The sequence below is a fragment of the Ruditapes philippinarum genome, unplaced genomic scaffold (assembly GCF_026571515.1).
Source record: "Ruditapes philippinarum isolate M1 unplaced genomic scaffold, ASM2657151v2 ctg535_1_1_1_1, whole genome shotgun sequence".
Taxonomy (NCBI): domain Eukaryota; kingdom Metazoa; phylum Mollusca; class Bivalvia; order Venerida; family Veneridae; genus Ruditapes; species Ruditapes philippinarum.
In genome coordinates, this window is record NW_026852088.1 from 170,462 (window position 1) to 198,340 (window position 27,879).

Consider the following 27,879-nt stretch of genomic DNA (forward strand, 5'->3'; position numbering starts at 1 on the left):
GTTTTCATGTATTACCTCCTCTGGTTCAATAAGCTTGAACTCCAAGCCCCGCCCGGTCCAGGCTATGAACGATGAGTTTGAAGGGTCATCAAGTAAGGTGACCAAAAATTGCCACAGTTGTAGGGAGCCACGTCTCTGGTATGAAGGATGCGGAAGGTCGCGGTATCGTTCAAAATATAGGTCTCTATATAACTCCGCCTTCACATCCATACCTGACAATATCAAAATACTCATGTTTATTTACAACAAACCGAAAATAATGAAACTGTTATTAAAGAAAATTTTATATACATGTACTATGAAGTGTTTATGATTAATTTCATTGATTGGGTAAGTCCTCAAAAACGTATTCTGGCAGAAAACATAGATATTATAGAATTTCAGTACTGAAACTATACTGCGTTATAACTGATTTTATTATCTTTTCAACTGGTAGCTAGGTGATAATAGTATAGCCAAATAAAGTATGACTGTTAATTCACTACATGTTACTGTATGTTACTTGACTTGCCGTGGCAGTACTATGTGCATCTAGTCTACTAAACTTCTTTGTTCCACAGATAATTTAAATATTAATAACAAATCATAGTCACTATATATAATGATAAATTTACTCTTTTTGTTTTAAGCGATCATTATTTGTTATAGTATTGGTAAGTATATAGTATTTTAGAAATTTTATGCATAGAGAAAATATATCATCAAAGTTCCTAGTTTCAAAGTAAGATGGATGTAACATGTTCTAAATATTACTATATTGCTAAAACTCTCCCTATGAAATGCTATTTATTTATACACTCGACTGATTGAGTTATTGAATAAGCAATTAAAATAATGGTAACATGTTTGCAAAAAAGAAATGAACTGGGCTTTATTTTGTACGAGTGTCATTTCTCCACATATTTTCGCAATTATTGTAGAGTAGTGATTTGTTTATCATGTAAGTATTGAAGTAATATTATGTTGTAACATAGCCAATAGATACACATAGTAATTAACTTGTAATGTTGATCCTAAAATTATACGAATATTTTACGAATATTATTCTAAATTACAAATGCAACATATCCTGCTGGAAAACAGCCCACTGCTAAATCAGGCAGGCAAGACAATAGCCCACTGCTGAATCAGGCAGGCAAGACAATAGCCCACTGCTAAATCAGGCAGGCAAGACAATAGCCCACTGCTAAATCAGGCAGGCAAGACAATAGCCCACTGCTAAATCAGGCAGGCAAGACAATAGCCCACTGCTAAATCAGGCAGGCAAGACAATAGCCCACTGCTAATAAAAATTAAATTTGGACTTTTTTATGTAAATTATGATTGTATTAATTATTATTGTCTATGATTTTTTTTTTCATCATGAAATTAGACTTTGTGAAAATGGTTGTTTTTACAATCTAATGTCAAACTTGATTAAATGTGAAAATGAAATTTGATTAAATGCCTTACAATTACACACCCTTTAATCATATTTAATGTTAAATGAAAGTTACAATTGTAACATTTTTGACCACGTTACATAGATAATGATATATCAATTTTGTCAAATTTCATTTTTATAAAAAAGATACCGATTATAATGGGCTACTGTTCTAGTGGACAATTGTCAAGTGGGTTATTGTCGTAGTGGTCTATCTTTCTCATGGGCTATTATTGTCCAACACTCATTTTACACTTAGTCATTTTATATACTCGTACAGTCATGTAGTTCATTGGCATTGTTTAGTGTTTGATATATCAATAAATATGCATTATTATACAGCTTAATTATTTCCCATCTTTTATGTTATTTCAACCGAAAATGGAACACGTAAATGAAGACTGACAGAGAACGATTTGTTGTACGATGAGAAGGCAGTTTTCAGTAATGATGATGGTTACTTCAGAGGGCCTTAACATTAAACATACATGGAAAATAGTTTTGGGCGATTCATTAACGATAGTGCAAGTTTTGAATAACTTTAGGCCGAGAGAATTCAAATTTAAATCATTGTACAAACATGAACAAAGCTTCTTAATCTTTTGATGGACATTATCATGTTTAACCAGTGTATATACAACTGTAAACAAGCGTAGATCTCCCTTGTTAACGAGTGTCGCTGGATTTTGAGAATTACATACACAACTCTTTAACCTTCAACGGACATCGAGGATGAAAATAAAAACACTGTCAGATTAATGTGTCAGTGTACGAGAACTACACACATTGCCTCATAGTCTACGATATTTGAATCAATTAATTCCTACCAAACATACCAATTAACCACACTTTATCCCATGTCGGTGACTTCAAATGATGTCGGCGTCTTTGATCATAGCTTTTGAACGATTATAATTAACTTTGAATTGTGTTTATGCAATTTAAGCTTTGTTCTGACTATCTTGTTGATGCATTGTTTAGGTTTCTACTTGTTACTCAAGTAGTTTTTGATCTTCTTTGCTTTCACTAATCACTGGTATTTTAGAGTTTTCATTTTTCACTTTCATTGCTTCATTTGATTAAATACAGAAATAACTGTTTACACGTGAGGAATAGACGGCATTTCCAGGGAGATGAAGCACTGTAAATTTACTAATAATATTTTAGACAATCATGTATTGCTGTTTTTAACCTGGACAATTTATAATTGAGATGACTACCTTTCATTATATTGTTTTAATTTCAGTATTTCATTTATACACTCACAATCTGAGACAGTAAAATTGCCTGATTCCCGAGTTCAATACGAAAAACATTACAAAAGCTCTTCGAGAAGCCTTATTTTTTGTGAAATTATATCAGGAAATAAGTCGTACATATACTCCTTGTCAACATAAACATGTAAATTAACCTACATATTATGTACATATGATCGGATAAAAACATTTCATACTAGGATCTTCATAACTGCTCACAGTTTGATGTCTTTAAAACGCACAGTAATGATTTAAATTATTGTTAATAAGCAGTTGTTGTGTTTAAAGAAAGATGAAACATTGTCACTGATTTTTATTAACAATATTTAATAGTCAATTTTAACAATAGTATATTTCTTTTTCACTAAATAGATATTTGAATTTGGTAAAAAGAATAAGGAATGATAAGATATAACTGCCTCTTAGAAGCTTTAAACATATAAATGTTTTAGAATTGTTATCTGCAGTGATATTTCAGTATCAAATTAAATACAGTAGAAAAAAGAATTGTTGTTTATAACATATGTTCTTATGCTTTTCAGTGACGTAAACATAAATAAAAATGAATAAATCTAGGGAATGAAATTGGCCACTTTTTCATTTTATCATTTCAGTCAAAATATACGTATTTAAACTGATTTAGAACACCAGTTCCAATAGATTCATATTGTAGTTACTTTTGGTAAAAAGACACACAACATTTTTGATAGAACATTTTGTGCTTTCAATGTATGTGAAATATTTAGCTATAGTTAAAAATCAATGTTTAACAATCAAATTATTATGCCCTCACTGTGTTACACACGTTTTGTACGTTAGAGATGAAAAAAAAACACAAATACGATTGAATAAGTAATTATGTATGGAAAATATACATTTATTAATATTTGAAAAAAAAAATCCTTTCACTAAGAAAACTAGTTTAATGTTTTTCTATTTTTAAAATGTTCTTGTGCTTTTACCTGGAACAATTGTTTAGAAATACCAAACAACCGGATATAAAATATATTTTCATAATGATTTATTCTTGTAAAAAAATCTTTTCTTACGAATATCTAATATTCATTCCGTTTAAAAAATATATGTAGTGCATTGTTTGACCATTTAATTCATTAATAACACATTATATTATACGAGTTAAACTTGAAAGGTTTGAAAGGTTATAATCATTATGTTAATATGATAAACATTTTCATGTTATAGTTAAGTCGTGGTGTATTCATTTAAACATTTCATAAAATTCGGCGAAATTCCCCCGGACAATATGAAATTAGCTGAAACATATATATCTAATTACACAATTTGAGCGTTATATGTAACATAAAATAAGCCATTTTACAAATCTTTAAATTATTGTTATTAAACACTATGCCGTCATAATAATTATATCAAAAGCAAAGAATACCTATGTTGACACTAACAAAGTAAAAATAAACAAGTTAAATCAGTGGTCAGAGTGTGAACATGTTAACAGTGTCGTTAGCCACGTCTGTATTTAAATCACGCGCTGGCTACACAAAACAAATCAAAGAGTATTCATTGCCAATTTACGGTGACTTTCAGCGCCTAACAAATGAAATCTAATTGAGACGGTTCCCTAAGAAACATATGGTGTCTCTTTAATACTGAATTTCTGAGGACACTCTTAATAGGAGTCTGAGCTTTGTCGATCTCTAGGGAACATGTATCAAAACGAACCCCAATTATTAAATCTAATTTGGTGTTTTTAATACTAGAATAAATTGTTCGCTACGTGTATCAGTGATCATGATAGTAATGGTAATTTACCAGAGAAAGTTTTACTACAATACCTTCTATATTTTGTGATGATTGTTGGAATTTAAGAATGATATGTACAGTTTTTTTTAGAATAGATAACATATTTAAAACACAATTCATAGCATAGGTCTGTATTTGATTAAAATACTCGTAATGAAAAAAATATAACTGCATGTACTAGCAAAACTACTATATCATGCAGTTTTAAATACAACCACGTTTAATATGTACGTATGGATAAAAATCATGTTCATTTTATTCACATATCACTATAATTTAACTTAAAAAACACTCGTTCAAGGAACAGAACTCGGACATATTCCACTTTTAGCGCGTCTTTTTTCCAATTGTCGTCTGGTATTTCTGGTGAAAGTCATTGATTGACAATGAGGATCGCCCTATGATCTCTGATGAAGTTGAACAAGTGAGAAAAGTCAACTAAATTACAAATTGGATTTAGTTGATCTCTCTTACAACAGATACGTCGAGAAGACCTTCCACAGACGCTCTCCTACATTTACACACAATAATAGCTTCGACATTTGGTCAATAATGAAAATAGTGTTAAAATTATGCATTAGAATTTCCCACGATGTAAATTCTATTTGACTGAGAGAATTTATTTTTACAAGAACATCTCGTTAAGATTCAACGCCTAGTCATCGGGTGAAAAAGGGAAAATATTAATGTTTTCAACCTCCTAAATGAAACAACAAATAGTAATAAAATATACTTATGAATTATTATTTTATTTGGTCGTTAACAAATTAATTAATCATAGTTTTGCTCCCATCAAAATTCGATATATACTATAATATATATCAATTGAATATTGCATGTATACTTCTTGATTACGTGACATTTATATATCTCATTGATATTTGATTAAATACTTCATATTAAAAGCCATATTTTAACTGAAGTAATACATTTAAAGAATATAGGAGGCGGATTACGACTTTTAAGAAATCTGTTTAAGAAATGTGAATGTTTAATAATCTTTATTGTTTTAAATAAAATTTTATTGATCAAAATGTATTTGTTGTCATGAAACTTTAAGAGCAACTGGCGTTATCAAACGATATATTATATCATCGTAAAACTGGCAATATTTTTATTCCTGATCTTCATATTCATTGTATGTTTACATTAAAGAAGTAAAGAAACACTTGTTTATTGATTTAGCGACTTACACATATAACTAGGTAGCTAAATTCATTGAAATAGCAGATATAAAAGTGTTTGTAATTTCTATTCCCCAGCCTGTTGTTTACGTTTGTCACTAGTTTGTCATTTGTATTCCTCCGCCTGATCTGGCATGGTGAAACTAATAATTATCTGACAATACAAAGAGACACCCCGCAGCTATCGTGCAGATTGGATTCTAGGAAACACGAGACCTAGAAAATAGTCTTAGGCTAGTAAGATTTGTAACCTAGGTTTGTTTTCTTATCCCTTCATCTTGTTACCTTTCCAAAATTTGCTGACTTGTGCACTTTGCATTATAATGATACACATAATACAATATATATTAACGATTTAGAAATTCACGTATGTTTTACCTTCAAAGTGCCACAGACAATAAATACTTAGCAACAATAACTTTCTATTGGCCTAAGTGAAGATGTTGCTAGTGTAGAAAACAAGCATACAAAAGCTATCCATGTATATCAAAATCTCGCCGGGAGACCGCCTAAAATAAGATTAGGCCATTGTCATGGACATTTAGAGCTTTAGTGTCCATGACATCGAGTTAAAACATCACTATGTAAATGGAAACTTGAAAATACTATTACAAAATTACAAATGTACATTATTTTATTTTAATGCATTATAGTATAGCATGCGGTATGATATTTAAAAATAAAACAAGTATTTTTTGCACTTGCTTTTGAACAAACCATCATTTAGAAAAGAAAATGGAGGACATATTTTGTGATAATGGGAGCTGGGTTCACAAAATCATATCAAATACTAGTATGTAAATTAAGTATTTTACTTGGGGATTAAACAGTCGAGAAACTGAGAAAAGATAAATGTATATGTCACAAAAACTATGGTGATCCGTACGTTCTTTTAGAATATGTCCTATGAGATTAGTTTAAACTTTACTTATCCAACAAATTGTACATAAATAACATTAACAAACATTTTACATTAAAGAAAATCAGACTTGATTGGAAAATAAGTAAAATAATACTTATATCAATGGTAAATTTTCAAAATAAAGATACAAAAGTTTTTTGTTTAGATTTAAGATCGCTGAATGTACAATGAAGAAAAAGGAAAAAAATGATTGTAGAGAGACTAAGGTAACTTTGCAAGGGGAGCGGTGGCCTAATTGTTAAGGGATCATTGGTTCGAACCCAAACGGGTCACGGTCATGTTTTCATATGATACCAGTGCTGGTTGGTTCCTGGAAGTGGACTCGAAAGTGATTAATATAAGTTGCAATAACTTATTTCGCAATCGAGCTTAAATATTTAAACATGTTTAAATCAACTTTTTAAGAAATGACATAATAAAGGAAAACGTAGGGAGAAATATGATTGGGTATATCCGAATTTTAAATACTTAAGATGAACATGTAGACATGTAAAGGAATATGAGCGTACGAGATCTTAAGAGATTGTAAGGAGAACATTAACAAAAGATCTTTATTTGACTTTCGGTAACTGTGAATAGAGTTTATAAATTATATGCCGTTTGATGTACATGCACACGCAAACATAATTAAACGATAAATAAAACGAAATTTTTATGTTAAAATTTCGCTAGAAGTGGTGCCTGTAAATTATAACTTTTAACTAAAGCATAAATAATAAGATGTGCTGTAGAAAATACAAATGAATATTCTTTTCTTACCTTCATAGTAAGATCGATGTCTCTCTCGGAGTCTGTCAAAGTACATGGGATCTTCTGGATAAAATAATCGAAATGTATTCTCATAGGGGCAAGATACAACTGAAAATATTATATAAATTATCTTATCACACAAAATGATAATATCCTAAACAGATACAACACTCTCGGAGGAAAAACTCCGTGTTTTGAGTGATCCCCTAGAAACTTAGAAATTAGAAAAAGAAATCTGATATTTAACAAATAAACAAAGTTTCCCTCTTATATCGCTTTTCGATGTAGTTAGATAAATGGTAATTTGGTAAGATTTACTGTAAATATCAAATTGTGTCATTTTGACATGAAACATACATTCATTCATTATCAGAAAAAAAGATTTGTAATTATACAATGTTAACAGAATAAAACATTATTTTATTTTAGCTTACATTTGATAAAGATAGATATAGTAAAGCAAAGTTTGAAGTTATCAACCAGATGAAAGAGTCCTTATATATACATGTATACTTATTATATAATATCTATATCACATGACCTACCTTCAGAGGGACTCGGGTTTCTGTTCCATAATGATCTATGGAAACCTGCATTTGGGTGAAATCTTGAGCCTTTTAATACAAACAAAATATATCAAATATACGAAGATATAAAAAGATATACATTGATTTATGATTACGTAATGACTAAAAATTAACAAACCTGGCTACAAACATACTGGTCTTGATATAACATGTTATATTTTTGTAATGTGTACTCTCTTAAATTACCAATTACCATTTTGTATGAACCAATTGTACCTTGAATTATGCTGATTCAAACGAAACTTTTGTTACATGATCTGTTGCAATGAATTGAAGAGACTTGTTCAGAAATAACTTACTGTTGTCAAAATTAAAATCTCTGGGCTCTTGTTTTATCGATACAGAATGCGGAGACAAAGGACCAAAAGGTGACGACATATATCCATGACTTCTGGGAAACGAATTTTCATTCTCGAACGTTCGCTCGTGTGCGTCAGATTTTAGATAATGTGAATAAGACATCGACATAAAACGGGAATAATTGCTTTGTACATCTGTGTTACTAGTACAGCTACTATCTGTTTCATACTGACGCGGTAGTCTGAAAGTGCAGCACAGTTATCATATATATTATAATTATAATATAGTAATCATATAGTTATTATAAAGTTATCATACAGTTATCATACAGTTATCATACAGTTATCATACAGTTATTGTAAATTTTAAAATGTAGTTTTCATACTGTTATCATATAGTTGTTATATAGTTATTATACAGCTATCATATAGTTATCATACAGTTATCATATAGTTATCATACAGCTATCATATAGTTATCATACAGTTATCATATAGTTATCATACAGTTATCATATAGTTATCATACAATTATTATACAGTTATCATACAGTTATCATATTTTTATAGTTGACATTTAGTTTTCAAATCTCAACTATGTAAACTAAAATTTTCATAAAGCTTCTACATTGAGCTTGATTATGTCCTTGCTACATTATATTTGCTGCATAACAATTAATGGCGAGCTTCTACGAAATGAAAAAAAAAATGAAAAATTTCCATTTTTTCTTTTTTCTTTAAAAAACATCAGTAGTAAATGCATATTTGCAGGTAAAAGCGGGGAATAAATAACTTCCCAATTCAGTCAAATTTACCTGAGGTCTTGACCGTGATACGTTGTACCTTGGTGACCGCCAGTACTATTTTCAATGTGAGCCGCGTGAGCTGGTGCTGGCACGCGGGTATCTTGTGGAGTTGAGCATTCCCGACTTGATGTTGAACTCGAGACAGACTCTCCAGATGGTGAACTTGACCCTTCGCTTCCCTGACAACTGTTGCTATGAAAACTTTGTTCAATATACGGATACTTTGTGGCTATTTGTTTCACACCGTCGGGTGATTTACAGCAATTCTGTGACGATTTTTGTTCCAGTTTGACTTTGGAATACGGGGAAACTGAAGACAAACCGGAGTTTTATAAATAATGTATTAGATTTAAACTAACAATTTTCTACACAGAGTTACGGGAGTGGCTACACGACATGTACATTTAAGTCTTTATGTATTTTGATATAGGTATGCATGCAAACAAGAGCAACATGCTTAGTAAAAAAAATCAAATTATTTTTTCTTCTTATCTTAAGCTGAGGTTGCGTTTTGAATAAAGAAGTTTTATTCCATCTGCGTGTAGTTGCTACAGCTACTGTTTTCTTTACAAGACAAACTGTTATATATATATTTGCTACATTATTATATTTGTTTTTTTCTATACAAAGAGAGACTATTACATGTACATGTAGTGTCAACAGCCACTGCTCTGTACACATAAAGACAAACTGTTTGATGTAGTTACTAGAGCTTCTGTTCTGTACATCAAGACAAACTGTTCCATGTTGTTGCTATAGCTACTGTTTTCTATGCAAAAACAAACTTGCTAAATCTACTGTTCTCTATATAAAGACAAACTTGGACATGAAATAGCTATGAAGGACCAATCCTTATATTGTTTAAAGATGTTTTTGAGAAAACACGTTAATATCTGGCTGTCAATCGGGAGATAATTACGCTGTGTTTTCTGAGAGAAGTATTGGAACTGATGACATTTTTGACAGATCATTCAGAAACTAAATACGTTATTTGATAATGATCCTGTTATACTGACCCCAGATGTGACGCATTTTCATGCTATTGTCCAATTTATCACATGCTTATGACGTTTTCTTCGATAATAAATATTTTCCATGAAATAACACTTTTTTCTAAAATAATCATCAAATAAACTATGACTACAATGGTTAAAACTGTTACATGACAATAATATGATGTGAGGCAGGTATACACAAGTAATAACAGAACAAAATTATTATTACATACTGTTAACATATTTATTGTGACATAAAATGCAGAAATACTTTGTATATACTCGATTATTTGTTTTTGAGTTCAAAATAGACTTGAAACCAGTGAGTGATTTTATTTTTTACACCTATCAATTTTACTGTCCTTATATACATATATATAAAATTTGTGTTCATTAATATTTGACGAATACTACTTCCTACATACATGTAGATATATTATTACACAAGAAGCGCCGCAATGCGACGAAAACCAGGTTTTCAACGACCAAGTTTTGATGTGACAGCAATCAATTGGTCAAAGTGCACTGAAGTTAATGAGTAGATACTGAAAATTCTATTGTAAGCAAATTACCTTGACCTTGCTCCCAGATATCTAAGTGGCAATCCAAAGCTGCCACTCAGCAAGTTCGGTGTGAAAAGGTCAAAGCAAACTCAAGTTATAACATGAAAACTAAATGCATTAACCTTGATCACAGACACCTGGGTAGCAACACCAAGCTGCCTCTTGATATAAGCTACCCATTCATCAGGTTTGGTGTCAATAGGCCAAAGCAAACTCAATTTATTGAGCAGTAACTGAATTTCTATTTTTAGATACAGTGACCTTGACCTAGATCACAGACACCTGGGTAGCAATCCCAAGCTGCCTCTTGATACAACCTATCCATACATCAATAGGCCAAAGCAAACTCAAGTTATTGAGCGGAAACTGAATTTCTATTTTTAGTAACAGTGACCTTGACCTTGATCACAGACACCTGGGTAGCAATCCGAAGCTGCCTCTTGATATATCCTATCCATACACCAAGTTTGGTGTCAATAGGCCAAAGCAAACTCAAGTTATTGAGCGGAAACTGTATTATTATTTTTAGTAACAGTGACCTTGACCTTGATCACAGACACCTGGATAGCAATCCCAAGCTGCCTCTTGATATAACCTATCCATACACCAAGTTTGGTGTCAATAGGCCAAAGCAATCTCAAGTTATTGAGCAGAAACTGAATTTCTATTTTTAGTAACAGTGACCTTGACCTAGATCACAGACACCTGGGTAGCAATCCCAAGCTGCCTCTTGATACAACCTATCCATACACCAAGTTTGGTGTCAAAAGGCCAAAGCAAACTCAAGTTATTGAGCGGGAACTGAACTTCTATTTTTAGTAACAGTGACCTTGACCTAGATCACAGACACCTGGGTAGCAATCCCAAGCTGCTTCTTGATATAAGCTATCCATACACCAAGTTTGGTGTCAATAGACCAAAGCAAACTCAAGTTATTGAGCGGAAACTGAATTTCTATTTTTAGTAACAGTGACCTTGACCTTGATCACAGACACCTGTCCCAAGCTGCCTCTTGATATAAGCTACCTACACACCAAGTTTGGTGTCAATAGGCCAAAACAAACTAAAGTTATTGAGCGGAAACCAAAAGTTGACGCCCGCCCGCCCGCCCGCCGACTTCGGCATTACAATAACCCGGTTTTCGTTGAAAACCTGGTTAAAAAATGTCATATTCTTTGTCTGTGTTATTCTGGAAAAAACTGTTCTGTTCTCTATATTTGCAAAAACAATGTTATTACAGTATATAAAGTTTGATCAGTGCCCTTATTGGATTAAAGGGACTCCACTGAGGTTTTTTGACATGACTGGACTAAAAATAATATTTCAAGATTAATGTTCAATTTGTTTCCAATAACTTGTGTGCAAAATTTCAGGCCAGTCGCTCTTAATTTGACTGTGAAAAATTACCCAAAATTGAAAAGCGTTGTAACGCTTTCACTCAAATCAAACTAAGAAAAAAACAACAAAAAATACAATTTTTAATTTACTTCATGGTATATTTCTTAATTAACTTTTTAATCATATTGTTTTAAGTGGTCCCTGCTGATCTATGAAACAAATATAATTTATATGTTTTAGGCTTTTGGACCTCAATGAAGCACCTTTAATAACATACTCATAATTGAAATCAAATTCACGCGTTTTTGTTTCTACGTGATATATAATATTAAATAGTAACCGTTTATGTACAATATATGATTTTATACAGCCTACTATTGTAAATGATACTACTACCATATATACAATATCTCCTAGACATATAATTCATTGTTTGTAACGTAAACTTTATACATTCACGGTTTATAAATAGTGCCTTTCTGTTTTCAGAAATATTTCTCCATATAATTTTAATGACCAAAATCTTATATAAACCAGATCTGAGTGTTGTTTGCCAATATGTGAATATAACAATAATAATGAGCAAACACCGTGAATTCTACAGCGCCGATTTGAACATCTGGTATGCCATGTACAGTGTTGTCTAGTAATCAACTTATACACCTGTTCCTTAATAAAATAAACCAGAACTTAATGTTCAAGCATCATTTGTTAAACTCTCGTCTGCTCTATTTTTATAAATATACTGAAATTAAAATTAATAATTGGTACACAATAACCGACTGACTACAAGCGACGAATGTGATCATTTTAAACCACTCATGGCATAAAACAACTTATTGGGTGTTATACGAGTAAAACACCATAACAGATGTATGGAGTTGTTGTTTGTTGTTGTTTTGTTTGTCTGTTTGCTTTATGCAAATTTTCGGATGAATAAATTTATTTATTTAGAATTTAGTCATAATGTGTTATGGATCTCTGTGACATAAGAAATGAACATATAAAACATGTAATATTGTTATGATATAGGGTGGGCGGTACTAAATACACAGAAGCTTACAAATTGACATATATAAAAACCTGGCTTTTTCAGTTAATGACATTTTACTGAAACTCATGGTAATGTACTTAGGTAAATATATTATTGTAGTTGGTGTATATGACAGTGGTGGTGGTGGTGGTGGTGTGTGTGGCATATTGAAATCGACAACAACTATCTAAACCCGTTATATGGATCTATCTGCCACAACAACCAAAACTGTAACTGTCCGATTTTCCCTATGTCACCGTAAAACTCAAATCATATTTGGCGATTTCTTGGCTAAATGAATGTTCTTTAGTCAAGAAAAGTAAGAAATGTTCTGGCAAAGGCAATAAGAGTTGTTTCTCAAAAAAGGGAACTATTCTAAGAAACTAGTAAGGAAAATGAATTAAAAATATCTGGCTTAAAATAAACAAATGTATCAATTAAATAAAAACATGATTTAAAGACAGGAATGTTCTAACAAAATGGGCATCTGCAACGATGGGAATATTCTGTAAGAACACAATTAAAATTATTATTGTAATAAGGTTAATGGAATAATCATTTTTATTGTCTTCTTACAGGTATTATTGAACTCGAATGTAACAATGGAAAAGGCAAAGCATGCTAGAAGTGGAAATAGAAATATTGTTATATCATGTTTTGTCAAAAATGAAAAAATTGATATTGTCTTCGTGTGTAATGATGACATCAAATGACGGATACGCCAAAATAATTATGAATTACTAAAAAGAACCGGGCTGACCCCGGAAATCTACCTAGCATTATACAAAATAATATGTGATCAACTTTTACAAATGATAAATTTATAAGTTATGAAATTATCCATACATAATGATTATCAAGTTGGAAATTTGAAATGAAAACGTGCTATGCCCTATATATACATCTTAATTCTACTTAATAAATTAAATCTCTTGTATATTTACGTTAGGTATGGTGTTCAATGTACAACAAACAATTGCGAGACAATTTTCTAACTGGATTCAAGCCTTTCAGATTACATTAATTCGTGTACATGTAATAATTACGATGTCAAGAATAGAAGATGGTGTGAATTTTAGTAAAGTCACTCTCCGTAATAAATTTTCATTTGCCAATATTTGCATAATTGATTTTTCACACACTCTATCAAAAAGACCATCACCGTATATGACATTGCATGCAATTAAGACAAAATCACGACACTATGAACGATTTGCGGCTTTTATGTGGGTCACGTGACAAGATGAAACAACATGGCGGCGATTAAATCGCGCTAAATTTGCACATTAGCGGCCGTAGACAGCGTAATGTCAAGTCTCCATTATTTCTGTGAACTTTATTTTACGATGTAGTTAGTTAAGAAGAAATGATGGGGCGATGCCTGTCAATTTAAGAAGCAGTGATTGAATTCAATCGGCGACAAATTGCCCGCACACAGTAAATTGTCAACGACATTCTCAAATGAGGACTAACTGAAGACAAATGTTTTCTCTTACTTCGTTATCATGTATACCTTTTGAAACACTAGAAGTATTCTAACTCAAATAGTAAAATTAAAAAAAATATACAAGAATTGTATCTATTGTTTTCCCAATGTATTACTGTTGCAGTTAATATATTTGTGTACTTATTCTGCATACCGAATATTTTGAGAATCAGGCACGTATACGTTCTGCGCGGGCATAATTCGTGGGCTTACATTTAGGGATTTTAAACATTAACATGCATGCAAAATTCGTCATTTATAAAAAAAAGTACTGCCACATTCCATGATTTGATGAGGTTTACATATACATTTATAGATGATTATATGATCTCTGATTAAATTGATTATAAGATCTACTCGCGGTACATGGTCTGTACAATATTTTATAATATCCTTCTTTTTTCTTTCTTTTTCTATTTTTTTTTGATAAAGAAAGAGATGTTTCGTCTACACAACCCATTCATACATCTGTATGTTAAACACTTGAACTCATATATTAATTATATTGTCCCTTTTATACCTATGATTATAATAAAAATCACTATTTCGAGAAGATAACATTTAAGTGTTATTAAAACTAAAATACATCTTATTTTCATACGACCTTCCAAAGAAGAAAAAAACTTATCATCAATTACAATAATAAAGGAAAAGAAAAGTAAAAATGAAAGACAAATAAAAAAACAAACAAACAGAAATCAACAACAGTACAACAAAAGTTAAATACTGAAACTTCTTTGAAAAATACATAAATTGATAGTTGTTTTACAAAACTTTCTACGACAGACACTCTTGATAAATATAGATGAGTAAAGACTTTAAAAATTATCCAGTAGAAATCGTTTATATTTATATTTGAAGGACTGTAGTGATGTACTTGATTTTATTCTATACGGAATATTATTTCATATTTTCATACTGTTCATGTAGTAAAAAAAATGCGTCTTTAATATAGTTAGTACGCGGTCTATTTTTTAACACAAAATCGTAATGTATAGTTGAGGGGAGAGCAAAGTTCTCGTTTTTAGAAAAAGTTAGAATTTCATTCATGCTTCTTGCTATTTATCTACGATATAGTACAAGAAGCACGAACAAATAACATAGTTAATTAACAGTTATTCAGCTATTTTTTTCATAACCCGGAAATCGTACATTAAGATGTATCTTTCCTAAACTGACCGTTTAAAAGCCACACGACCAGGTCTGTAAACCATTTTATCAAAGACAAATAACTGCCTGTCAAAGCCATGCTAATTACAAATCTGCGAAGTCCAACTGACTGCCGAAAAAGGGCGTAGTAATAAAACTTTAATTGGAAACTGCATCGACAGCACACGTGCGGCGTTAATTTGACCAGCCTATAATTTATTTATAACCATATTTTCAGAAGTCTTCTTTGTGTACATTAGCAATGGTTCTCGGCACAAGTTAAGCGTTAAGAGTTGATGGTTTATTTAGAAATAAAACTAGTTCAAAAGCTTTCTATGAGCCGAATAGTCATTCAATTTTTTCGCCTTGTTGGTAAGTGATTGAATATTTCTAAATCAATACCTAAAATGTTTATGCATTCAATTTATTTAGTTGGATGATAAGTGAATGGAACTATTTTATTCCGTTACTGGTTTTGACAAATGTGTCTGAATACTGTCTAACTATATTCCTGTAATATAACCACATTTTCGTCTCTCTAATGAAAAACACACACTTAGAAAACGACGTTTGTTAAATCTTGATAAAATTTACTATGAACGACAACTGCACAAGTAATGTGCATATATGTCAATAAGCTTTACTAGCTACTTCATATGTATATTGCATGTATGGAAACTTCTGAAACTATTACCAGATCATGCCGAAACACATATATCGAAACTCCAAACTCACATCATGCCGAATTACATGAATAGAAACTCGTGCATATATAATCACATCATGTCAAGTCATATGAATAGAAACACATGCAGATAAAATCACACCCTGTCGAATAACATGAATAGAAACGCATGCAAATATAACCATATCATGCCTATATATGTACTCATAGCACCACAAAATCTTCATTTGGCGTAAATTAGCATGGACATATATATAGCCAATATACATTCATTTACATATGAATGAAGAGTTGCTGTTAAGAAAGTCAAGCCGCTTATGTATATGTTTTTGTTGCTTGCTTAAGGTTGTTTAAATTTAAATTATGCAAAATAAGCAATGAAAAGACTCGAGAATGTAAATGCTTTCATAAATAAATTAATAGAGTGCTCTTATGGAGATAAATTCTTTGATGGTATCCAAAGAGCGTGCCCACAAATTATTATTTCATATATTTTTATCATGTGTCTTTATTATTACATTGCCCGATTATATTATATTATATTAATAATATTATATTTTATTATATGATCTAAATATATCTGCAATCTCATTGGTCCAAACAGTAGTCAACAGAACTTTTTATAAAATCATATTTACTGGGTGTAGTATCATATTCACTGGCTGAATTGGATTTTCCCAGTCTAAAAATAGATTGAGACTCATTTTCAATGATCATACACCGTAGACTGTTAAATACGCGTGTTTCTTAAAAAATAATTGTTGCTTTTTGTTCTTTATGGCATATTTCTCGATTAAAATATCAATACATTACCATTTTACTTAAAGGCTACACCGCAATGTTGAGTATAAACTTGAATAACTTTTGTATGCGCAGCGTTCGCGAAGTCGTTGCACGCCTAACACGTGCGTCTTTTTTACCGCGCTTCAACGTGGCAAAATTAGTACATGTATATAAGGTTGACGTACTTTTTGTGATTTTTTTTATTTCTTAGCCTATTCATATAATAAAACAATTATTGACTAGTGAGCCATTGAATATGATGTGATATTCACCGGCAGAAAGTCATATTGACCTCGGCTATCGCCTCGGTCAATATGTCACCTGCCGGTGAATATCACATCATATTTAATGGCTCACTAGTCAATAATTGTATAATATTATTATACTTTGGTTTATATTTTACTATATTCTATAAATACTGTCTTACATTTTTTGACGTTATTCGTGATCAATAGATTAGAATAGCTTCACGATCAATCAAACAAGCTATACTTTAAAATGTCAGAAAATTAGACTGCATTTTGTGCTTTATACATAGTTTAATAGTCCGACCAAAGACTTTTCTTTTAAAAAATATCACAAAAATAACTTAAATGCAAAAAAGAGTTTGCCAAGATTAAATGATTCAAGAATTGTGCATTGGTTTGGTGTAGAAATGTTACATTAAACTTTTGACTTGATCTATTAAACTTGTATTATGTTAAACAATCGTTTTGATATAGGGAGCCATCTGAACTCTCAGTTATGTTATCAAGAGATGGTATAATATGGGAACAATTTTAACTAATGGATTCCGGTCATCAAAATTCATTTATTAATGATATATGTGAGGCAAATTTTATACACGTATCACTTACTTTTAAATATGATACACCAAAAATCTTCACCTTGCTTGCGTTGCTAGCAAACAGAAAATTTTAAGACATTAAATTTCATTTTATCACATTAAGTTGTGAGAATACGACACGGGCAGATATACGCTATGATTTATCTACTAGATGGCGCTCTAAATTCTACGTCCAAACAATTTATAAACACGGACATCGTGATAATCTCAGATTAACCAGCAAACCTTTCATATTAATGATGTAGAAATAAATGTCAATGCATTGGGGAACCTACCCTTCAAATATTTCAACTATCATCTTCTTTAAATTCACCCTTTAATAAACATTTATAAATCAAAGTGCATAACCATGATAATCTTATTTTTTTCAATCAAGTCTTAGGTCAACAGTTTGTCTATAATGTAAGAACAAAAACTAGTACATAGAGATGTATTCATGAATATGCACTTTTTCATTTTCATTAACTATATATTGTAAAAGCTGATTTCATCGACACTTACAAAGACATGCTATCCTAGTCTTATATGTCAACCTTTATAAAATTATTAGATTAAAACGCTTGTAAAATAAACTGTTCTTTCTCATATTGTGGTACAAAAGCGAAAACAGTATTTTTTATCTTCAAAGATGACTTTTAAAAATTGAATCTTATAATTAATTATATGGTTTTATTCTATAAAATAATACATACTATTTCATATAGACGCAAATTGAGATAATAATGCTTTTCTGGTGGTATAAGGCACACTTTGTCTCAGAAATAAATTTACTTCTTTAGAAGGGGGAAACGTGAGTTTTATAATATTTAAATAATGGTTTTCAAGCATGTAGATGCTTGTTACCTGAAGAGATTTGCACTTAATGTGAACTTATATGTCACAAAAGTAGCACCATGTTAAGAAAGAAGAATTTTGACTTAAATACAAAACTCAATGCAATGCAATTGTACTTATTGCCAAAAAGCGTCTGAAGAAAAAGATGGTTCAGGTAACTGGTCAATAAGTAACCTTTTGGATACTATAGAAATGCACCAAAAATAAAAGCTTTAGAGAAATGAAAATAAATTCATTCTTGAGGCTTAATGGGCCTCTAAATATTACACAAGTTAACAAGAAGAGTAAACTTTATCCCCACGTTCCTATTACTGTTCTCACCAAATATACGAGGAAAGTTTTTTTTAACATGCAACAAATATTATATCAACAACCTACAAAAAATATTTGTTATCAAAGGTACATTAAACTTCAGAAATTTATTTATGTTTCTTATTTAGAAAGGACAAAGATGCATCATTGCTGTTTTTATAATGACTTTGTAGTAATTTCTTACATAAAAGTAGCAAAATGTAAACGAAGTTGTATTTTGACTTCCATACAAAATACGAAACCACTACTGTACTAAATGACAAAATGCGAATTAAGGTAAAGATAGTCCAGCTATATATGGCCGATAAGTAAGTTTGTCCAAACTGTAACGGGACTCCAAAAATAAGAAGGATGTGAGAGATAAAATTTTATCATTTTAAGAGGCTTATTGGGTATTTTCCGTACAAAAAAATATACGGTTCAAACATCTATATGTATTGTCTTTCAAATTATATGTTGCTGTTTCACGTAAATGTACCTATCTGACACATATTACATGTACAATGTATTTAAAAATAAGTACTCTCTGAACATGTTCCTCTAGGTAGATGTATTATAGAAGATACTTGTTTAAGTCAATGTTGTTTTCTATATATGGAGACTGAGTCCTTTATACTTTAATCATTTTATTTTTAAGCTTATTTCAATTTACAGATTTGAAGATTTAATATTCATTACAACAGTTATCGTGGATAAATCAATAAGCATACAAGAGGCCTTTCAATACCAATAGAAACATATCTTTATAAAATTTCTTTACATATATACACTCTAATCTTTATTGAACATTTCTGTCATATTTGGCTAAAATTAAACAATTAAAAATGTTTCATATATACCCGCTTCTGTAAATCTGCCATGGCCTCTTATAATAAAATACGAGATGTACAGTGACGTGGTTGTCACATGCCCTTACATGATGCAGGTAACAGCTTTAAGATTTTTTTTTTTGTGTTTTTAATATTCATTTTCACATTAGTAAATGGTGTATTTACATGAGCAACTGATCAATATGAAATTACTGTTTGTAACAATATATTTATCGTAAATATCTATGTATTATTTTCATTTGACAGCAGCAGACATGTCTGTCAGAAACGAAACTTATATACAATAAAGTTGATTCCATCATAGGAACTTCTGGTGAAATAAACAGCTCATGATTGGTATTAGGTTGGGTGTGAGATGAGGTATACTTATACGATACTATCAAGACCTTTTATAACTTCCAAATTTTCGGGAGAAAAAAGAAACTTCATACTTAATGTCAATACAGAATATATTTCTAGGGAAAATATGTAACATTAGAAGATGAATGAGAAACAATAAACATGTACCTCATTTTTTTTTACTATAACCTATTAATTAGTTCACTTTATGCTGTCAGTATGGCCGACCCCGTATTTAAATTTGATCTTCAGTTTGAAACTGCAGTATGCATTTGTTTTTACAGCCCAAAACATTTTCCATAAAGGAAGGTATGTAAGAAACCAGACATAATAATGTTGATGATCATAAGTATCATGTGAGGCAACAAATCACGAAAGATTTATACATGTATATTGTTTGTAGTGTGAGATACATGATCCGATATATAGCAGATGATAAATCGTTCTAGAACAAAATATTTTTATTCAACATATTAATGTTCACAAAGAACACGATTATTTCAAGAAATTTTTAATATTATATAATGATACATTTCTAATTTTCATCAATACATGTTTTTTGAAATACTTATGGAACTGTTACAATTGTAGATCAATCAACTTAAAAACATCATTTATCTTTTATTTGTTCGCATGATCACATAGGGATGCTCATTTGTATTGTAAGTTAGAGTATACGAGTATAAGAGTATAAATTTAAGTTTATGATTCAGTTCAAAGTTTGTGTATAAATTCACTACATGTGTATATTTTGATGAATTAGGGGACATTAATCGTTGCTGTTACATTTGAACATACTCTTGTATTATTAAAACAAACGTTATCTTTTGTAGCTTTGTTTATATAAAATACTTGTAAATACATTGCTTTCTGATGCAGCTATTCCTCACAAAATAAAAATGTGATGACAAAGGCCGTCCCTAGCTTCTTTTAATCGTTTTTTAATTGCATTAACTTTAAGAACATCAAAGAAAAAACTTACATTTTGCGGGAGAATTAAGTAACAGCACAACAATGTTCATTGCCATATTTTGCATTCCAGAGTTGGTGAAGGCGGCCTAGAGAGAACACGCGACACTAATCCTACAGTAAGATTTCAGCGGATAATAATTGACTCTGATTAGATTTTTATAAGATGTGCTTAATACTTGATGTTCTACCGCCCGGTCGATGTTCTCCACACTTTATACATCTAGTCAATTTTCTTTCATCACAATCGTCTTCAAAATAATTGAAATGCAGGACCAAATAACGAAATATAAGTAAAAGTTAGAAATAGCTTAAAAGTCTGTATGTCACACTTGTCGAACATAAATGCTTGGTGTAAATATACAATCATTGATATATTATCTCCCACTTTGTTTCTCTCACTACCATTAAAAATCTGACACGAATAAAATAAAATAAAATTAATTTATATATAGCACTGTAACTGGAATGTGTTCATGAATCAATAATATTTTTTTTCTCTTTACTTTGTCATATATGTTTATATATTTTTTCATATACAGACTTAGTTCAGTTATGAACATCTGTTAAATATATTGATATCATAAAGGTAGGATATTTCAGTGGCTGGAGGACGGTATATTTTAAACGCAATATTGACATGTCACACATTCCGTTTAACGTGCTATATAGTAAACTGTATAACATAAGATAAAATTAGTCATTTATGTGGTAATTACTCACCGCCCGAAAGCCACGTTTCTTGCATTTGACTTAAATCTTGGAAAAGCTCTGAAATAAAATATTGAAACATTTTGAATATAAGAGAAACATAAAAATTGCAATGGTTACCCATTTTTGATTGAAACTTAACAATTTATGAACGAGGATAATAACTCAGAATAGAACAATGTTATTGTCACGGCAGACAGATAAACATATGATTTGTTTAAAATTAGCTTGAAATGTTTATATCTGACTGATAGATAGTCTTTTTGATATAAAAATTAAGCAAATATCACATATAACTATGCCACCCACTATCCCATTACTATTGTATTAGTTCTATCTAAACTAAGTATGTTCTATATTTGGAAAGGAAGATATAATATGTCATCTGGTAATTATTATATAGCTGTATCAAACCTAAACAAAGCAAATATTCTTCAACTGGATCATGTACTCATTATTGTACAATATACAAACAACATTAAACGACTACTTACTTTCATTTTTTGATGATTTTAATAAAGACAATTGAAAATAGTGTTAAAATACTGTTTTCTACTCAAATGTATCATTTTAACTACCAGTTATTATAAACAACTTCAGATCTGTTGATTCCTTGAGCAAGATACTTTATATCAATTGCTTAGTACTGGTTGGTTCCAGGAATGGATTCGAATATAAACTATAAACGTCTTCAGACTGGAAGTCAACTGCAGTTATTATTTCGGACATGTATAAGACAGTTACTGTGTATTTCTGAAATAAGTTATTTATGCATTAAATTCTTAGATCTCCTATATATTTACCTTGTGATTCCTCAAGAAGGCCTTTTTGTTCTACTGACGGTTTGTCCGCCCTGTCTTTAACAGGGTGTTTCTGTTTACCAGGTGATGACTCTTTGACGTTTGTCTCTTTCTACAAGTTAAATATGTGAATGTCTTTTATTTAATTGAAAATATAAGTGTATTCAGTGTAATTATATCAGTTGAACAAAGTAAAAGCAGAAAATAACAATTTATCTTTCGATATGAACAAACTATTTCTTAAACACATTTCATTTTACATATAAATCTTATTATTTTTATAAATACCGGCAAAGTATGTACTTGTCAATAGTGGTTATCGTAACATATCCACTTTATAGCTGGTTCTACTTTCTAAGAAATCTAATTCAAGTTTCAAATCTTTAAAAAAAATCATAAAAAGGGAAAAAACATTAACAGTTTAAAGGGATAGCACAAACATTTGATGTGGGTCATTTAGAAATAACTTGACTATTGATTGTTTCAATGAGCACGTGCACGGCAGCGATAACACAAGAACTACATGGAGTCAGTTCAGGAAAAGCCCTTACAACCTTAAATTGGCTCATTATGTCTTAAAATACTGTCTCTGAAAACCCGTAAGATATCGTCTGTAAAAAATCAGCTAAAATATAACTCTAGACAAAGCGAAACTTAAAACTATTGGTTAGTTCTACATCCTCGTACTTAAAATTTTACTCATGACAAAATATCAATGATTGCTGGCTGCTGAATCATTTAATCTCTTACAACGAATTTGTTTGTTTTGTTTGTTTGTTTATTTGTTTGTTTTGTGTTTATTAAGGAAACTATGACGCAATATTACTAGATTTCCGACTCATCCTTAAACATTGTGACGTCAGATTCTAGCGATATGGTTGTGGTCCGCATTATAAAATAGTTTTAAGACTTAAAAAAATGATTAATATTTGGTAAGATTATGTTTCTATGTCAAGTTAAAATCGTTGAATACAAGACCAATATACCCCCATTACATAATTATTATAAGACAAGTCATATGACACCAGTACTGGTTGGTTCCAGGAAGCGGACTCGAAAGTGATTAATATAAGTTGCAAGGGAACTTGTTTTGTAATCAAGCTGAAATAAATATGTTTAAACTAAACTTTACTAACAATTTTTAAGAAGTACATCTAACATCGTTAAAATATTTCAAACTAACATTATCACTGAACAATGTAATCAGAACGTTAGATACTATTTAAACTCGAATGGCACTAATATTATATAATGATATTTAAAAATAATAAAATATGAGAGATATAGGTAATTATCAGATCTTCAAGCTAGGCTTATTTTATAAATGTTTGACTCACATTATCAGGTACAACAATTTCCGTCTCGTTATCTTCCAGAGAGTTATTGTTGTTTTTCTTTTTTGTCGTTTTATCCAATCGTTGTACATGGGACTGTGCCGACATGTCCATATAACAGATTATTTCATTGGTTGCACTACATTCATACCTGTAAAGTACATGCAATAAAATTGAAATATGACTTTATTCCCAAAGTCGTTCATATGTTACTGCAAGAATGTTGTCTGTGACACGTGATAACTGAAGTGTTCCCCCAGATATGTGATGATTTAAGTTATTCCACGTGACTTGTTATACTTTAAGTTCTACGTGATTTATTTACAATGTTTTATGTGATCATTTAAGATGAACTGTACCCCATTACATGTTACATGTTACACTTTCAATTCTGTCCGTGACATATCATTTCCGTAATATGTGATAACTTCCGTGTAATCTGTGATACATTCAATTGTTCCACGTGACTTGTATTACTTCATACTACTGTCAGTCCCAAAGTGTCATATGACACCGTAAGTTGTTCCCCCTTCCATGTTTTATTATAAATTTTAACCCCAGTACAACATACATGTACCAATAATGTTCTTATGTATTTTATGTAACTTTAAATACTTGAATTTGTAACACTTGACTAGGAATTTTCTCACGACTTGTAATTCTAAAAGTTGTTCCATCTTTACTTGTGTAAAATTATTTCCCGTGACCTGTGATACTTTTAGATGTTGTGACTTTCAAAGACTTGCGATACCGTGATTTGTGGTACTAGTATATATATTTTTTTAAGAATTGTGATACTTTAGATTGTTTCCAGTGAATTGTGTTTCTTTAATTGTTTCCATGTATTTAGTTATTTCCCTACTTCCCATGACTTGTGATGTATTTACCCATGAGTTGCGTCTTATTTCCCGTATTACATACGTTAATTTGATTTATGTTTACAAAACAATATAATCGTTTCATTTTTAAGTTACCTACAAACCATCTTTTTTTCAAAATGAATGAATGAAAACTCAAGACTTAACTGCATCATATATGTTACATATTATGAACAAAAGTCATGGCTTATACTTTGCAGTATTCGCATTTCCTTTCCATTTATATAAAAAGAAAGATAAAATATGTGTTTCCGAAGTTATGATTTCTTTAAAGTTATAACAAGTGATGATGCCAACAATCATCTTACAAACTTGTTTTTATACATATTTTGTGGTTACTACATGTGTGAATTTAGTATGTTGAATAAAGATGTATTTTACGATCTAACTGGCATCTGCATAAGGTTTTAAAAATTAATACAGGTTCACGGGTCAAATGCATGTAAATGCATGTACTAAATTTAACATTTTATCATGATTTAAAGGCAAATAATGCCTCAGAAATTAATACATATATCCTTCTTTAGAAATGGCAATCGCGTGTTTTAAAATGTTGCAATAATGGATTAGAGGGTGTTTTGTGCTTATCGCCTGTGAAATAATTGGTCATAAGAAAGCACAGTGTAAACAAAGTAGTATTTTGGGTTCCATACAAAATACTCAAACACTTTAACTATACTAATTGTCAAAACACTTGAGAAGCAATTGATGACTCAGCTATACGCCGAATGAGTACTTTTTTGAAACTGTAGATAAGGTTTTTGAAAAATAGAAATTAAAGCATTTTTCGAGCTCAAAGGTCCTTAAAACAAAACTTTATTCCTTTGCAAGTGAAATCTGTATTATATAGGTGTTTGTATAACTTTGTAAATACTGTTACTTATGATAACTTTATAAATACTGTTACTTATGAGGAATTAAAACTAAGTTGTCTCTGATATCATCGATTGAGATATAAACGTTACTTAAAGACAATTCAACTAAAAGCACTTTCAACGTATCATTTTTTCTAATGTTTCATAATTTGAAAATTCCTTAACGATTACTGTCTGTTAAGAAGTTGGCTACCGTTGTACAGTAATACAATGTTATGATATAAAGTTTTACCGTTGTACTGTTCTGTTATGAACTCATGTTTTACGGTTGCGCAGTAATGTACCATTGTACAGTTATTTTATATAATGGTATTTTCTGGTTAGAAACAAACATACCAAACGATCACTTTTGTAGTTCATGAGTTACAGCTTAAACTTTTATTTTTATTTTATAACACTATAAATAAAAGGCGGGAACGTTTAACTTCCTTAACATTTTCAAATTTTACATTTCTCTTAGATGAGTAACCGTTTATAAAATACAAAATATGTTTTTATTACCGATGACTTGGTAAGGGATTTTAGATATATCTATTATCACTTAAAGGCAAAATGAAAAGAAGTCGCATACAATTGGCTGGATCTTGTTCGAAGGCCGCGAAAAAATTACAAATTACTTCAATACATATACTGATGATGAACTGCTCTTCAAAAGTTTGAAATAACTCTATATGTCTTCTATCAGTGCAAAAGGAAACACAAGATGGCATTTGTACCTCACAGCTATAACACGGTTATTTCCGTTATCATAGTACGACACAGCTACCTTAAATTGCATGAAGCATGTTTGTTAATTCACTTGATTAAAGTACATAACGACCTATTTTAAAAATAATCTGGATAATTTCTCATTAATGAATTTAGTTGTTTACTGTTTACTGAGGTCAAATAAAAATTCGCTTGGCAAATACAAACTTTATATATAGTATCAGAAAATCTCTCTTTTCACATATCTTATGAACAATATTCTGTTAATATAACAGATCTGTCGTCAACTTAAAACGCAAACTATTTTTTAAGGATAAATATGTTCTAATTTAATCTATTTCTTTTTAACTATTTTTATTTAGCTGTCTTTGAGAAGTTTCCTTTTTTTTCGTCGAAAAGAATTAAGTGTGGTGCGTTGCCTGCTTTAACTATGCATATTAGCATATTTACGTTATGACAGTTTATAAATAATATTCTAAGAATATTTAAATATTTGTTTGTAAAGTGTAGTAATCAAACAGCTATTTGAAGATGTTCAAAAGAATATGAAGACAGTAAAAGGTGTCAATTTTCGAGAAATGTATTCCTTTTCACTTTTATTTTCAGATTGAATAGTTCGAAGTTTTATAATTATTTTGTACTTGAATCAATGCGTTACAAAATGATCTAAGTATAATCAGCAGATAATATATTTAATATATCTTAAAAAAGATTGATAAAATAGTACAATAATCAGAGTCACATTAAATTAATATTTGCCTGTTATATCTACTATTTTGTATTTTATTTCTTCATATTAATCACAGAAAAGTTTATAATTATATGTTGTCATATTTGTGTATGAATATTATCAAATACGTGTTTTTGAAAGAAAGAAAAAAAACCTGGTACATTATTTATATATAAATATTATTAGTTTAAATTGAAATGAAAAATATTTCCATCTTTAGAGTCAATTAAAGTTGTCAATCTTAAAGGAAAAAAAAAGGATTTTACTTTGAAAACTTTAGTGTCAGTCACATCAAACTTATACTTACAAAATCTGTGAAACTTTGAAAACCTCGCATTACATCTGATAGAATCAGCAATGTTCAATTATCAAAACAGCAGTATTAATAATTAATCCATAATCACCCTAGATGCTCACAGCTATTTTACAAAACTATAGAGAGATAATGATATCTCAGGGCACTCTTAAACACCGTCTAGCAACAGCCCTGCTGGAGAGAATGCTCTATTATCATTGGCTAATCCGTTGCTAGGTGAGCATCAGTTTGACAGAAGAGGCGTGACTTGACTATTGGACAGACAAAACACTGGAATCCATAAACAATTCAATAATGACGATGTTTCATGCTTAGGAACTGAAACACGTGCCTCTGTTTTTAGTGTACTGTGTACAAG

The 27,879-nt window shown here is 30.5% G+C and overlaps 1 protein-coding gene across 1 annotated transcript in view; it reads right to left on the reverse strand.

Moving 5' to 3' along the window:
* The window catches only part of LOC132748826 (ETS translocation variant 1-like), a 29,014-nt gene extending 1,370 nt beyond the window's left edge, over positions 1-27,644 (reverse strand). Inside the window, exons 1-9 of the mRNA XM_060738476.1 lie at positions 27,513-27,644; positions 24,018-24,165; positions 22,684-22,792; positions 21,893-21,940; positions 9,016-9,316; positions 8,201-8,442; positions 7,860-7,928; positions 7,324-7,422; positions 16-212 (exon numbers count right to left, since the gene is read on the reverse strand). Of these exons, the coding sequence (XP_060594459.1) occupies positions 16-212; positions 7,324-7,422; positions 7,860-7,928; positions 8,201-8,442; positions 9,016-9,316; positions 21,893-21,940; positions 22,684-22,792; positions 24,018-24,128 (1,176 nt within the window). The 5' untranslated portion in view covers positions 24,129-24,165; positions 27,513-27,644. The remainder of the gene's footprint in view (positions 1-15; positions 213-7,323; positions 7,423-7,859; positions 7,929-8,200; positions 8,443-9,015; positions 9,317-21,892; positions 21,941-22,683; positions 22,793-24,017; positions 24,166-27,512) is intronic.
* Between the last annotated feature and the right edge of the window lie 235 nt (positions 27,645-27,879).